The following is a 16,508-nucleotide window of genomic DNA, read 5'->3' as shown; positions in this document are numbered from 1 at the left end:
CAAAAGCTATTTTTGTTGGTAGAATTAAAAAAAAAAAAAACTCGCAGCTGCAGAAAATTTCAGTCTTACCGTGCATATTTAGACGCCACTATAATCAAAATGGATGTTTTTGGTTTATTTCTAAATAATTTAAGTATCACATAATGTTTGTTGGATTGTTGTGCCATAAAAACAACACATTTCAATAAAAATTGTGAACATCTTGCTGATCAGCATCTGTTATCCACTGTGTACAGCAACTCCCGCCCTCGTGAGCTACCATCCTGCAGGTTTTAGTGTTTCCCCGCTGTGACACACCTGACCCAAATCGATGGCTCATTAACAGGCAGGTGTAGAAGATGACAACAAGTTGCTGGAGAAGCTTTTCATTTTAATCAAGTGTTTTGTACCATAGAAACAATAAAACCTACAGGATGGAAGCTCACAAGGGCCTGAGTTCGAGACCCCTGGTTTACAGATTAACTGACCTGTATGACACTTCGGCTATCCGGCAGTGTGGTTTGAGTAGAAGTGCAGCTACTATTGTTATCAAAAGGAAAAGGCTTGTCCGGAAATGACTCGTTAGATATCCAACTCCAGGCCTCAAGGAAGTTTTTTAGGCTCCTTGGACAACTTATGTCTTTTGATTCAAGAACTCAAGAACAGAAAATTGCAAGCTGGTGTTTTAGTCTGGAACTGGTCAGTAATTCTTCAAGATTCCAACCATTAAAACATAAAGAGCAATTTTTTGACACTTCAACAATCTGGCAGTTTAGTTTGTGACAGCTAGTAAACAGAACTGGAAAGTCATTATTGTTACACACAGGATTTTACTGCCTGTTACAGCAACGCCTACAACTTTAGTTGAAATAGCTGCTGGATCAGGGAGGTGAAGAGGGAAGAGATAAGCATTTCTCATTAGTGAGGAATGTCAGCCTGACTTGATCCACGGAGGGATGAAGCACTATTATTCTGTATAAGGGGTATCCTGGGAAGTTTTCTTTGCAAGCAAAATATAGTCTTACCATATGTAGCAGCAGGTCACAAAGATCAAACTTAAACTACTGAATAAACTACAAACTGCATGCATTTAGTCTCAGCAAAAACCATGCAGCTTTTTAGGCTGATTAATAATAGATCTTACAGATCTTTATGTCTTATCAATCATTATATAATAGTATTCAGTCATTATTTCCTGCAGTGCTACATACCACAGAAAGTACAACATACCGAGGTGTAGAGTATCAGCTCCTCAATTAAAGACAACAAAACAAAAAAAAAAAAACGAGCTGATCATTTACAAGTCTGTAGACTTTCGTGCACAGTTATTTTTTGACAGCATGAAATAAGGGAAGATGGCGGCTCAGAACAAAAGTAACTTTACACTATCTGCAATATCTTACTACGCCCTTTACATGGATAAATATAGAATACAACATCTGAAAGAGTTAACTATATTTCTCATCTTGTTTTTTTTTTCCATCTAAATTATAAAATAGAATTAATACTTGATCATTTTGAAGACCAAAACAGATCCAAACAGCGACATTGGAAATCAAGAGATAAGCTGAAAGAAAACTATGCCGTAGCCATAAACCTCACGTTCTAATCCCAATCTAGTTAAACATATAGCAGGTTAAATGACTGGTTTAAAACTGGAAAATCCTGAATGGGGAACCAGGAAACAGTCTGCACTCCACAGCTTATTCTACACAGTTGTTCCTTCCAGTCTTACAAGCTTCCTGTAGTTTGTACCTCGCTGTGTCACTACAACTTCCTCCCACAGCCCTAAAATTCTGGTCAACAAAAGAAAGCTCTTGCCACTGAAAACAGTAACAACTGAACCCGAGCATATTTTCATCTCAGACATCCAAATGTAGTCTGGTAATTCCATCCCGATGTAGAATTTATTTTATGAAAAAGAAAAAAAAGGAGAAGACAGATTGATATTTCCTACATTCATCTGACCAATATGTGCACTAATACATTAAATAGAACTCGGCAGATTATCATAAAGCAGTGTTCCAGTATGTACAGGATTCACATAACTTCTTCCTAATCCTTATAAATAGCAGGGTCAGGACCACAGCCATGTCTAGGGTTGTTTCAAATAGACAGTTGCCTCTGGGATGCCAAGTTGTTCAGCCTTTACGTCATAATTCAGAGAAACATCTGATGTGAGATGCCAAACTGAAAACTCTTGTGATGCATCAGACCTTTTAACATTTACTTTCAGTGATTCTGGAACAGATGCTGCCTTTCCGATAGTCCAGTGGATGTTTGATGACTTCGCCTGAAGTGTTGACAATCACTGTGTTTTGGGTTACAAGATTGCTCAAACTCCTTTATTTAGATGTTTAAAAGCTTAAAAATAATCAAATAAGCAAATTACAGGCTTTTATTTACCATGAATGAATACTAGCATTAATCCACTGACAAGTACCATATTTACTGCACTGAGCATTCTTTTAAATCTGAACGTGAATTAAGAGAGGAGGCATACATCGACATTGTCACACTTGTCACACTGATTGTATCAGTCAGAATCTAACACAAATGAAAATATATTTATATACATCTCTCAAAAAACTTTTTTTTTTTTTTAAAGTGTACATATTAAAGAAATTATCAAATTTCTGATTTGTGATTTTTGTAAACATATGCTATTGTTATTTTTTTCACAAAACTGGTTTCTGATTTCTGCCTAATATCAACATATTTGCAAGAATAATTTGCATCATAATTATTTTTAAATGAGTTACCTTAAACCTGACCCTGAACATCCAGAACAATCTCACATGCAAGATCATGGTTAAAAGGACGCCTTTTAGCAGCAATTCAACCTTTTCTTCATTAAAAATATTGCAGCTCGAGGTTGTACCGCAGACAGACAATAAGTGTATGTTGGCTTTTATTCCTACAGGTAATAATAGATTATGAGACAGACAAATAATGTTTAGTGTTTGAGCATCAACGAAACAGATTTGAAGATGTTAGAGAAAAAGGAAAAAAAAAAGGGTGAGTGGGGATAAATATGAGTGTTGTCCTACAAGCAATTCTTTTAAGGCAAGACAACAGGGGAAAGTGTCACAATATTCCAAAAGTTTAATTTCTTATATTCTTATATCTGACCAATATTACAATATTATAATACAAGAATTGCAAAGAGGCAATTTTTTAGCATTTTTCCTTTCTTTATAATTTCATATGTTTGAATTCAACTACAAGAGGATAACAGACAAAGCTTTTCCATTTAGATCAGAAAGATGTTGAGGATGGAGCAGAGATATTTTCAGTTGTACTACAGTGTCAGTGCTGACATGACAGCTGCATCATCACTGCCAGGAAGTGAAGATTTGCCAACACAGGGTTGTGAGCTACTAAGCTCTTCAAAGAATATAACAGATCAGGGTGCAAGTGGGGGGGAGAGAAAAAAAAATTGTATCAGTGTTTTAACATGTGCATCGATGCAGCATAAAGAACTGTTTACAAAGCCAGGCAGCTCTGAATCACCACAACTTTGATTAAAGAGAATAGCACATCAAATCTGTAAGTAAAACCTCAGTTTTGCTGAAGCCATATGCTCATTTCATCCAAACTCCTGGAACAGAACCATGAAATTTCAACATGTCACATTTTACACTCAAGTTTTATTTATGAACTACAGCTCATAGTGTAGCCTGAACTCCTTCTGGCAACAGATGAGGTGCTGACGCAGGCTATGAAATCAGGTCAGGTTAAGAGCCATTTAGAAGTGTGCAATCAGGTTCAGCCATGTGCAAAGCTAGTAAAGGTACAGGCCATTTTCTATTACTTATTGATAATAACATTCTTACCTTAGTTTCCGTTCAACCCCTAGTCTGTGAAGGAGGCACTGTAAATAACTTAAGCTTATAGTGTGTTTTGTACGTTGGCAGGTCCAACATGTAGTCATGATACAATTATTCAACACAGTTTACAAAATTGTTACTATTTTATTGGCTAAAACTTAAAAAATTCCTTCAACATTTAATTACCTTTACTTTCAGTCAGAGATGCAAAAATATATTACCTATAGTCAATTTATGACTTCTGCCTCACTTCTCCAAGATCAGGACATCTCCCTGCCTCCCTCCCATCATGAAGGATGGATTACAAGACAGGAGGCATCTGGAGGAACTGAGTCTGTTTCCTTTCATTTTACTCCATAACATGGAACAATTTGAAACTGTTGGCAACACAGCTTTAGAACATGCAGTGCCAGTAGTAGTTTTTTTTTTTGTTTGTTTGTTAGTTTTATTGATCTTTTTACTTCTCTTCTTGGGCATTATAGCATATATTTTTTTCTAATCCAAATCAAGAAAAGGGACTCACAAAAAAGTTTTTTTTTTTTAATTAATTAATTAATCAATTAACAATTTAAATCAAATTGCACCCAAAAAAATCGGAATCCAGTTGGGGCAAAAGCATATTGTTGCAACCCTAATGTCTATATATATGTATGAAATACACTACATAGTTATGAGGAAGCTGATGGGGAAATGTTTCAGATGAGAACTGTTTTCATCATAGCCAGATTCAATAGACAGTAAACTATCACTCAGTAGTTCCTATTCATTTCTGCCATACAGATTCAATGGTACATGCTCCTGTGAGAAAAAAGCATCGGCAAATATTAACATGCTACTTTGATTGCACACGCTTAATCTGAAAAATATCCACAGTAGTATGATGACCAACTAATTACTACATAAAGCTGGATTTAATCTGGGTGATTGAACAGTACAATTATGGAAAATATCACATGACTAATGCAAAGGAACATGCCACAAGCTATGCTGTAGACTTAAAGCTAAAGTAATAACAATAATACAATGATTTGTAACATTTAGTGTCTGTGTTCTTGCACAAAATAATTTATTTTCATATGAAGCATGGTTGAATATCTCAACATCTAAACATGAAATAAAATATAGTTCTGTCAGAATGTCAAGAGTGTCAGCAGCCATTCAATTTCTGCCCCGTGCTTATGTATACCCCCTGCTTGATGGACAGAAGCAAAATACCACCTCTGGGATGGTAGTTGTGAACCCCTTCTGGACCTCTCCTTTACTTGGAGAATTATGATGAGTAAAGACATTTGTCAGCTCACCTGTCCTGACTCAAATATAGATGCTATCCTTCCTTCTTCCCTGGCCAATTACTAAAATAATCTTTCTTTCCATCTAAAGGCATTTAAAGTAATGGCATGTTAAATTTCAAGTCATAAAAAGGAATGCTTAAAAACGAAAGGAAATAATACCTGAGCAAGATTAACCTTTACTTTCCTATTCCATCCTCATGCTTCTATCACCTTCAACTGTGCTTAAACCATGTAAAAACAAAAAAGGCATAGAAGTTACTTAAAGAGCTAAAGAAAAACATGCCATTACGTAGGTAGCTCACTTTAACTTGCCCAGTAATCTCATTTAATGATTATATTGTTTATGCTTAAGAAATCTCTCCCCCCCCCGGACTAAAATCTGGCTCAAGTTTCAAATTTGTTTTTTTTCCATACAAAACAACCAACATTTTATGCTTTGTTTTCAAATATTAATTTTACATTATCAAGCACTGAAACTTGGCTAGCATACATGTAGAACAGCATGTTATTGCACCCCATACTGTGAAATATGAATCACACTCGTATTAAAGCTCATTTCAGAGCTTTTTTTGACCATTCAGCATAGAACTGATTTGCATATATAAAAAAAAGCATCCAGCTATTCTAACACCATTTCACAGCAGTGAGTAACGCTGGACATTAGTAGGAGTGTCCATCCGACTAACAGCGAATACCTAAACAATATTTAAAAAGCACAAATATGCAGCTGATTATTCATGCCCTGGATTGAATAACCTAGGGCACGATCCTGTCTGAAGTTTAGCTTCCCATTTTCCCACTTCTACTGGAGTCTTAATATTTCTGGAGGAGAGACGTAAAAATACTGATGGAAGAGCCACTAACTCCAGATGTTTTGCAGAGTATTTTTTTTGTTAGATTTTTACTATTTCCATGGTAAACGGTCTAGAAGATTAGTGTGTGCAGGAGCTAATCTTCTGGGGAATTAATTGTCATTGTGGAAATGGGAATTTGTGTGCTGCCATTAGTTTTATTCTCCCATCTGCTTAAATGTTCAAAGCCAGAATGGAAGTGGAAGCACCAAGATTTCTTAACTTCTGTCTGTCTAGTGGAATAGCAGCAGCCTGTAAGAGGGTCATGCGAAGGTCAACGTTCTCAGAGTTATTTCAAATGCAAGTAAAACAAAATCTAAAAGCTGTCAAAAGCTTTTAAATCTGAAATTTGTCAAGGTCATATTAAAAGTAATGTAGAACCATGTAGAGCTAATATGTGTCATTTTGCTCACCATATTCAAATCACTGTCGTGTCTGATAGAAATGAGAAAAATGTCAATAATATTGGATTGAACGAGAATTCAGTTGGATACAGTGTATAAAAGCAGAGACGATAGTAAAGTAATAAACAGACCTGTTCACAGCTACTCTAAACACTTAGCGTTCTATTATACTATTATTAACATAATTGTACACGGCTACATTAAACATAAAACACCACGTCTCAGATCTTGAAGAAAGAAACATTCCAATTCCAATTGAATTCCATTTGTTAATACATTGTGGAATGCGCTGAGAACAAAATACCATGAAAATAATCAATGGAAATCTAGATAATCCATGGAGGTCTTGATTAAGAATCATAGTCAAAATAAAAACTAAAAAGTCAGATCACAGGCTAACCAAACATCTGTGGGAAATCTTAAAAGACTATTCAAAATGCAGTTCTGTGGTATATGTGGCCTCCATGTGTTTGTATGCACTGTATGAGTCTAGGCATTAGTCAACCCTGGACAGTCTACGGTGCGATGTGGGGCCAGTGAAACAAAACAAGATGTACCAGAGGTGCTTGATTGGATTCAGGTCTGAGGCCGAGCATTGCTAAGCATCAGAAGGAACCCAAATCCCCTGGAGCAGTACATGGTCTGGCAATGGGCCTCATCTAGTACCCGATGGCAGTCAGGATTCCTCTGGATAGCATATAGAGGTCCAATGATATGCCTCCACAGACCATCAGTGACCCACTCCCAAATCGGCAAAATAGGAGGATTTTGCAGGCAGCAGGTTTGGAATAATATGCCCAGACTCTCTCACATAGTTCACATCTGTGAAGGGTGTCAGTGGTGAATCTGCCAATTCTGGTGCTCTCTGGCAAATGCAAGTCGGACTGTATGGTGTTGGGTTGTGAGCACAGGTTCACTTGTGGATGTCAGGCCCTCATACCCTCAAGGACTCTGTTTACGAGAGTTTAAACAGAAACATGCACATAAGTGATCTGTTACAGGTCATTTTGTAGGACTCTGGCAGTGCCCTTCCTGTTCTTACTGGGAAATAGGAACAGATAACAGTGTTTTTGCTGGGTTGTTGTCCTCTATGGTCCCCTCCACGTCTCCTGGTATCACTGGTAACTGGCAAAATGCAAACTAAACCAAAAATCAGCCAGGAAGGATGAAAGCAGGGAAATGGTCCATGGCTTCCACCTGCAGGACCAGTGTTTTATCGGGTCTGTCTTGCCAATTGTCATTTCCATCTTTTTCCTGTTCCATTTTTCAAGCAGCAGGTAAAATTGATCCAGAAATAATGATACTCCTAACTGAAAAAGTTGACTTCCTTTAAATGCGACAGACTTTAATTTACATGGTAATGGTTATTTTTTTGATCAGTGTATATAGTCATGGTACGTATCAGTACATATCAGTACACGAGTGTGTGTATATTTACTGCCTTTCTTCCTAAACATACCAACTTGCAATTTTTTGGCCATATCACCAACTCCAAAAATACACAGCCATTTCCAATGTGTACTTTAGAGATCCTGTTCTGCCTCCTGAACCCTCCACACAGAAACTCCCAACACATTTCTGACTGTGAGAGTGTATCTCCAGCACATAATCCCCTGCTGTGAAGTGAATGTGTCAACAGAAACTATGGAGAAAGCCTAGGCAAAGCTTTCCACATACTCCAAAACATCTCCGGTATCCCCGTTATTTATGTGAACTGGTTATTCTGTGGCAATCACAGAATGTACACAAACATGTGACCAAAAAAATGCCCCTGCAGCTGACTCAAGGGAATAGTTTAATTATTAGCTTTGGTGTTTGAATCTCCAACAACACTTTCTGGACACAGTTTCTTCGAGTTAAACAACTGAAAAATGCTTCTTTAAAGTAGAGTTATAATCCAAGTAGTAAACTGCACTACAAATTCATTTCTAAAAGCAGGCAGTCACAGCACCAACTGTTGTTACAGAGATATCAGTTTTGCAATTAGTTAATATTTTACACTCCACATATGAGCACATCTAAATGCAAACTCAAATTTGAATAGTTTCAATAGAGAACTGTATGTGGCACAGATTGCAGAGCGACATATACATAATAACTTCAGCAGATTGCTATAGTAGGGAAAGCCACAAGGCTAATTTAACACATAAACTGCACAAGCTGTGCTCTCTCTTGCAAGTGTGTTTGAATTAACTTCAATTTATTCCAAACCAACTTTCAACTCAGTTCTAGTCAGTCTTATCTGTTGTGCATCACCTTCACAAAAACCATATGTAGAATTAGAAAAGCAAGATATCAAGTGGAAAATATGTTCCATTTTATATTTACCCATAATGCAACAGAGCAATTAGTTCACAAACAACTTTACATAATAAAATAAATAATTGAAATCGCGTTCACTGGTCTGAAACATGTATTAAACAATGAGGTGAATTGATTATTCTAAGCTGCTGCTGTTTATTTTAATATTCAACAGCCACTGTAGAATAAACATTAACCTGCAACAACTGTGTTGTCCATACTGCCTATGGGAAGAATAGACAAAAAACACACTTAAAAGATGTTTTAAGCACTAAATTCCCATATAACACACTTTCATAACTACTCTATGTAAGGGAAGATGTAGAACCAAAACTCCACCTTCACACGGATTTGCGCTGTTAACACTGCGAACCACATCAAATCCATTAGAAAAAACCCTCCAGAGATATTTCATATCCTATGTATGTTTACAGAACCTTCCTTAAATCCGTGCTTTGCTTCATGTTTTACAGTCTCTCAGATGATATGCATCTTCTTCAAACATCATTAAATCCTGAGGGCATCTGACTGTTTGTCATCACAACACAGCAACGAGGCATGCTGGGCACACCATCTGATCTGTTCAAGGGCTCAAAAATAAGCTCCGCTTAAAAAGGTAAGCAGAAAACAGATGTCCCAGCTGAGACCACTCAGAGCCAGCGACATCAAACTCTTATATCGGTGAATAAAACCCCCTTTCTTCATCGTGCAGAAGCTCCCAAATGTGACCTAATGTCTAAAACTGTCAAAAAGATGTTACAACTTAAATGATGTAGTGGCCACAGAAATTAAATTTATTGTGATGGGCAACAAAAAAAAAACAAGTCATTTTCTGACACAACAAGCACAGAGACTCATGTTAAAAGTAAAACAATTCAAGCACTTGCAGCTATGAACACTCGGGTCATGCTTATTTAGACAACATGCTCCAAGCTGCACAACTGAGGAGAGAAAGAGGGAAAACGTGTGACCGTGGAATTGGGCTGATGTGACAGATAACGGAGAGAAGCAGATAGGATTTCATTCATGTGTCAGATTAGAAGGCTCTTTGTTATTGCCAGGAAGGGCACAGGATGCCCGGAGAGAGAACGAGGATGGCCCTCACTCCTCTACTACTATGTTGTGCTCAACTGAACTTTTTATTTACATGCTACATTCCCCTCCTTGTTATGTACACTATCAGGATGTTTGTTTTTTTAAAGCTACTAGTTATTTCAATGGCTTTTGACTTACTTGTCACATATGCAGCAGCATCGACATTTAGGATCAGAATGCAACAAAAATTAAATAAGGATTCTCTTCAAAACATGCCTTAAGGTTTTTTGTTTTTTTTTTTAAGTGCAACCACGCTCAGTTACTTGATCATAAGGCCAAAATCAGCTTTTATCTGATGATAGTTAAGATAAGTCAACTAAATCAATTTCACAATTTTAATGCTTGGTAGACTATAAATTCCTCAGCACCACTTTGATTCTTCCTGCAGTGGCAAAAAAAAGCAAACTACAGAAGCTCAAGGAACATACGGTTTAGAGCAATTACTTTCACTAATGACAGCTTATCTCAAAGGACAATACTCTGTGACGGTACAACAGACGACGAAGAGGGCAACGACACATCAAATAGATACTTCACATGCAGACACACAAACATGATTGCTTAAAATACCACAGAATAAACCTTGATTGGCTTTTTGGCACAAAAAGAAAAATCGAAATTAGAAAAAAAAACAAGGACTCTACTTTTTCCATTCAGTTGCTTCTTCTTATAGAGGAAAACAAACACATTCAAGAATCTGATACATATCAGGGTTTTGAAAAGATAGCTACAGCATATGAACTGAATAAGGTGTAAATGAGTATGTGCCTTAAATAAAATGTATAAGATCAGGCTCAATAGACATTACAGCATGTGACAAGCTCCAAATTTAGATACTTAACATACGTAATGAGTTATTTTAAGATGGTTTCTATCATAATTATTAATTATTTTCAGCATTCAATCTGTAGGTTTCACACAGCCTTGTAATTAAAATGAGACAAGGTTTAGTGAGACAGTAAAGCACGGATTGATTATTTTAACTCCAAATGATTATTACCTACAATACTAAAACTCACATAATGATACAAATGGTACAAAATGATAGATACAAAAGATAAAAAAAAAAAAAAAAACCATAAGAAAAAAAGGAGCCAGTACACTAGAGGTCCAAGTCAAATATTTACCAATGTGCAAGACACCTACTGCTGGAGGAGATATAAACAATATTACACTATGGAATTCCAGTCAGCACCTTTGACATCGGATTGGAGCATGACATGTAAATGCCACATTGCAAATGAAGTTAAAAAAATATATCTGTACTTAATGTACTTACTTATCTGGAAAAAAAAAACATTTAATGCTCATCTGACAAATTATATATATCAAAATGAAATGATTTGATGATGCATTTACTTTACAAGTTTTATTGAGCTAACTTTGGTTGCAAGTTCAAATTTCCATGACTCCTTCGCTCACAGCTCTGATGAGAGGGACTAAGATGCAAAAAGACAAAGGAGTCAAGAAAAGAAGTCAACGGGAGGACTGAAATGTGTCCAAACTGGAAAATGGTATCCTGGGATGGAGTTGAAGGGCTTTAATAACTAAAAAGGCAGAGTGAGGATAATCTAGTTAAAGCTAAGCTATTTTTATGCCTATTATCCTCTAGAATAAAGATTAAAAAACTACTGAAGGAGGCTGTGCACAGACCTACGGTCTATTTAATGAGTAATTAAATAAAAAGTACGATGTTTAAAAGTCATTCCTTTTTTTCACTTGTTTAAAATGATAGATTGTTCACACAGTGTAATCCAATAAGTCATAATGGCAAAATTTCAGAAAACAACAGTTTGGTTATGTTTAGATATACTGTTAATACCTTTTATTAAAAAAAAGACAACATTTTAAAAGAAATACATATTTAGATTTAACAAGTTACTTTATTTTAAATGGAGGAACTGCAATTCAGTGTTGTTGTTTTTTTTACATTTAAAGCAATAATATGATCATTAGTTCCTCCTTGTTCCTCCTAAAACAGAGTGAGATTCACTTCTCCCTCCCCCTTTTGTTCGCAAATTACCGACTCCAGGCAAAAGCACAGCCAGCAGATTAAAATGATGTGAATCATGATGTTCATAACCTCTACCCACATGTCGCAAGTCATCACGACCACCGCTGGGATGACCTGTGACAGAGATGCTCAACCTGCAGAAACCATGTGTTCATCCACACACAGCAAAGAACAGAGACAAACGAGAAGACTCCAAAAGAGATACCGCCGTGGACAAGAATGGTGTCTGTGGCAAATGAGGTTATCAGCTAATGGAAGGATGAACAGAGGACGTCGAGGGAATGAGAGAAAGTGTGTAGTGGTGGTGATCATAATGAAAAGCGTAGCCGCATCTCTCAAAGCTCTGAAATGACAGTGACCACATTAAAAAGGACTCCTAAGGAAAGCAGCTGAGCTACATTCAGACAAGTCTTTCAAGTCAAATGTATGTGTGAACAATTGCTTTGAGAGGTTGTTATCCCAAAATGACTTCTCTACTTAAAAGAAGTCTCTTCATCTCCTTATTGACAACTCTCTTTTTACACAGTGCAGCATAACAACAATACTCAATTGTGATAGTCTTAGCATCTTCATTCTGAGAAATTCAACTGCAATTGCACGTCTCTGCATCCCTAACAACAACAGACAAAATGTTTTGCAGGCAGGTACATCAATATCAGCAAGACAACTTTATCATTTGGAAGATCAATCAATATCAAATCAAACTTGAGATGCACTACAAACTCGACACTGTCCATGGCCTCATAAACCGTATCTTGGCAACAGACTTGTAATGCAAGTCAAGGAAGTTCACTCTAACATGCCCAAGTAAGTCAATTGGATATTGAAAGAAAATGAATCTCCGATTGATTGGTAATCGATTAATATTTAGCTTATAAACGTAAATATAAAATGCAAGTATGTGCTGCTAAAGTAATTATTTTGTGGGATGAGAAAAAGGACAATGGAACATTCTTAAAAACAAACAGAAGGTGAATTAACATGAATCCCATTTTTATTTATTCTAAAATAAATAAATAAAACTTTCCCAAATCATCATGATGATTTACTGTACATTTAGTTTCAACTGCTTTGAACCTGTAGTGAAAGTCATTGATAAGATGTCCTTCGAGCTGGATGATAAATCCAATTTAAATCTAATGAAACCCCAGTCATATGATTTAAAAAAAAATATTTACAAGGCTGCAATTCATTTGCCTATATGTTGGAGGTTGGAATTCACTTAGTAACTACAAATATGGTGGAAGAGCCTCCCTCTCTAATCTCTAAAGGACTCCATTGTTTTTCTAGGGTGACAAAGCAGTTCTACAGGTTCCACCTTCACCTCTCCTCCCACCTAACCAGCAGGAACTCAAGTTGAGCATGTTCTATCCTCGATGCCACATTTCCTTCTTACGAGTAGATTCATTCATTCTCATGCAGACGCTGTAAAGTCATCCCATAACCCTGGCAGACATCACTCTTGTAGACAAACAAAGCTGGATAAGTACTTTAAGGTGGCCAATAGGTAACAGATAAGACAACCATTAGAACTGACCTGAATATGTCAGAGCAGCATGAACTAACAGCTTCTTTTCTTTTCTTTTCTTTTTTTTATCTGAAAGGCTAACAATTTAAACTGGTACTTGCAAAACGAAATATACAAGCTTTAATAATAACAGTAGCTTCCAAGCAAAAAGGCTGACAAATCATAGCAGGGCATGAGTTATCAAATGATCCTAAAATTAATGTAAGGACTGGAGTGAGAAATAACACTACAAAGAGAAAAATGTGGTCATGACTCTCCGAAAGTAGATAAAAGCTACATGAACCTTAGCTGGATCATTTAACCCCTTTTCATTTAAATGTGTGTCAAGCTTTTTCAAACGTTTAGATGCCACAGCACCACAGAGTGACAGTGCTATCTACGGCCTGTCCTGAGCTCCCATAATCAGCTTACCAGGTTGAACACAGTCTCCACAATGTCTCGGTTGGAAACTTCCCCAACTTCCACCAGGCCAGCAAGCACTGCGAATTTCATCCTTATCCCTCTGATAGGCACCCCGGGGTTGAGCGCCATGGCGCCTGGTCTCAAGTCCTTTCCATCAGCTGGCTGTACAGAGCCCGCTGTGTCCGCGCTAGCCATTGCTACGGAAGGACAGGACAGGTGGCGTTCACAGGTAAGGCACCTGTTCACCTCCAATGGAGAGAGAGCAGCCGATGTCGGAGGAGAAAGACAACTATCTCCCCGTCAGCTGAGTTGTGGATAGTCTACAGGCACATAAGCAAACGGTTGCTGTCCCCATCCAAAAACCGTTAAGCGTCTAAGCCTCGAGAGTATATTAAAAAAAAATCAAATAAACCCCAGAAAATGTGGTGGTTGTAGACACCGAGAGGCTGGAAATGTCACCGCTTCTCTCTGCAGTGAACTACTCCTCTTCTGCTCCGTAACTTGACACCCGGCGGATGAATTAAAGCCGTGAAGAAGTGTGCTGCTGGCAATAAGGAAACAGGCAGACTTTTCCCCCCTTTAGCTGATTTCTCCTCTGCCCGGACAAACAGGATCCAGTCACTTTAGTATCTCCGTACAGCAGTGGAAGTTGCTTTTGTGACTGAGTGCGGCCACTTGACAGGTAGCGCGCGGCACAACCACAAACTCACAAACTGGAGGGGGGGTGTGAGAGTCCGTCGGCAGCTCCAGCGGAAGCCGACAAAGGACGGTGGTCCGTTCGGGGCTTCACCAGAAACTCCGCAGATCTGGTTAAATGACAGCGTTGACCCAGCTGCGCTGCATTTGCTTCCTGATCTACCCCAGTAGCTTCAGCTCGTCACCGCCATGACAGTATAGCCCTTGTGAATGACGCATGCGCGGTAGAGAGCAGGGTCTGTTCAGTTTTGAGGCAGGTGTCCGGCTCAGGTGGCTTTTTGCGAGGACAGGCCGGGATTCACGGTTAATAAACTGTCACTTCGTGTGAATTCATTCAACGCAGATGTCACTGATCTCAGGATAGAGATATTAGATACTCACTTTTAGTTCCTATCAAGTAAAACACTAGTCATTTCAGGTTTATTTACCTGTCCACTCCACTAAGACACGATGCGGGCAAAACAGGTCATATACTTACAGCAGCCAGGATGACCTCAAGGTTAAGTCAGGTGAAGTTAAAGTTAAAATATAAAAAAAGATTTAAACAAGTAAAACAGAAAATGTCCAGATTCTGTAATGACATAATTCTTCTTCTTGGTTTTAACTGGGATTTTTTTGTTACTTTCTTTTCAACTCTCAGTATCCTATTTCATTGTTTTCACCTTTTACCCTTCAAAAACCCCACATAGTTAGGTATCAATTTGTGCTTTGTCCTTTTTCCTTTAATGTGCTTTAGATTTCAATGTTTATTTATTTTGGGTTTTGATATTTTTGTACTTTGGTTTTGCACTTTAACTGAACTATGGATATTTTAAATGTGCTTATGGGTGATGATAGATAGATGACAGAGCTATTGCACAGACCTACAGGTCTTCAATGTATATCTGCTCCAACACACAAGACTCAAATGAAATTGATTTTATTTGAGTCAACCTATGTAGTTCTGCACACTAATTCATTCATTTGAGTCAGATGTATTGGAGGAGAAACACCGAGAATCTAAAGGACTGTCAATGTTGCAGGACTGCATTGAGCAGCCTTAGTTTGAAAGAACAATGCATATGAATTTCTGACATATACTTGTCAAAATAGGCATAAAAATTACTTCTGTTGTTGTCAGATGTCAAAATTCATGTTTTCATCTGTGAGTGGATCCAGTTGCATCAGATACAGCATTGACTGCAATACAGGTTCTTTAGATGCCTTTTGAGGTATTAGTTATCTCAAACGGTACGCTAACACCTATCACACAAAGCCAGTACTGCAGTTTTAAAGCTTAGAGGGTTCTCACTTAACACAGAGTTGTTTGTGTATTCATTTTTAATAGTGTATTAAATTTTTCTGTCACTGACCTCTGATTTTTTTAGATGCTGCACTTCTAAAGCAGGCGATTATGTTATTTAGATATCAGCCAACTCCATAGAACTTGCCTGAAGTTTTCTGTGATTGAGGAAACATTCAGGGAAATTCTGGAAAGAACCCAAAAAAAGGTCAAATTACACAGATAGAGACCTTCAGTTTCACATTACAAAAGCACATAGAACCTCCTATGTGCCCGGACAGCACTGAAATCAACCCCTCATTGTGACTCAGTCCATCATCCTGAGAGGGAATTAAAGACAGAAACAGACTCTAAAGTGAATTTGTGCAAGTATTAAATTTTAAGTTCATGCAAGCCTAAGTAAAAGGAAAAAAATATAAAATATGAATTTCTAGGACTTCACAATTTGTCTTCAATTCGGTTTTAAAATATAGCTCAATGAAAAATCTCGCAGTTACTTTGCAAAGTACTATTAGAAACTATAATACCTTAATACAGCCCAGGGCACGGTTAAAAAAAATTCACACTGGGGTGGCGTTTAGTTTAGTGAGTCAGTAAGTAGATGTACAGAATCTCCAGGTCCTTAATACAGCTGGCCCAGACTGAAATTGCAGCCTAGAGCCCTAAACTGCATGTCACCCCATCTCTGTCTAATCCCCTGTCCTGTGCAACCACTTGAGCCTCACAAATATCTTTCTATTCAGGCAAAAAAGAATATATATATATATATATATATATATATATATATATATATATATATATATATATATATATATATATATATATATATATATA

General features: G+C 37.4%; 1 protein-coding gene across 1 annotated transcript in view; it reads right to left on the bottom strand.

Moving 5' to 3' along the window:
* The window catches only part of lrba (LPS-responsive vesicle trafficking, beach and anchor containing), a 181,672-nt gene extending 167,112 nt beyond the window's left edge, over positions 1 to 14,560 (bottom strand). Inside the window, exon 1 of the mRNA XM_079264531.1 lies at positions 13,706 to 14,560. Within this exon, the coding sequence (XP_079120657.1) occupies positions 13,706 to 13,891 (186 nt within the window). The 5' untranslated portion in view covers positions 13,892 to 14,560. The remainder of the gene's footprint in view (positions 1 to 13,705) is intronic.
* Between the last annotated feature and the right edge of the window lie 1,948 nt (positions 14,561 to 16,508).

The sequence above is a fragment of the Telmatherina bonti genome (assembly GCF_933228915.1).
Source record: "Telmatherina bonti genome assembly, chromosome: 3".
NCBI lineage: Eukaryota > Metazoa > Chordata > Actinopteri > Atheriniformes > Telmatherinidae > Telmatherina > Telmatherina bonti.
This window is presented reverse-complemented; position numbering and strand designations above follow the sequence as displayed.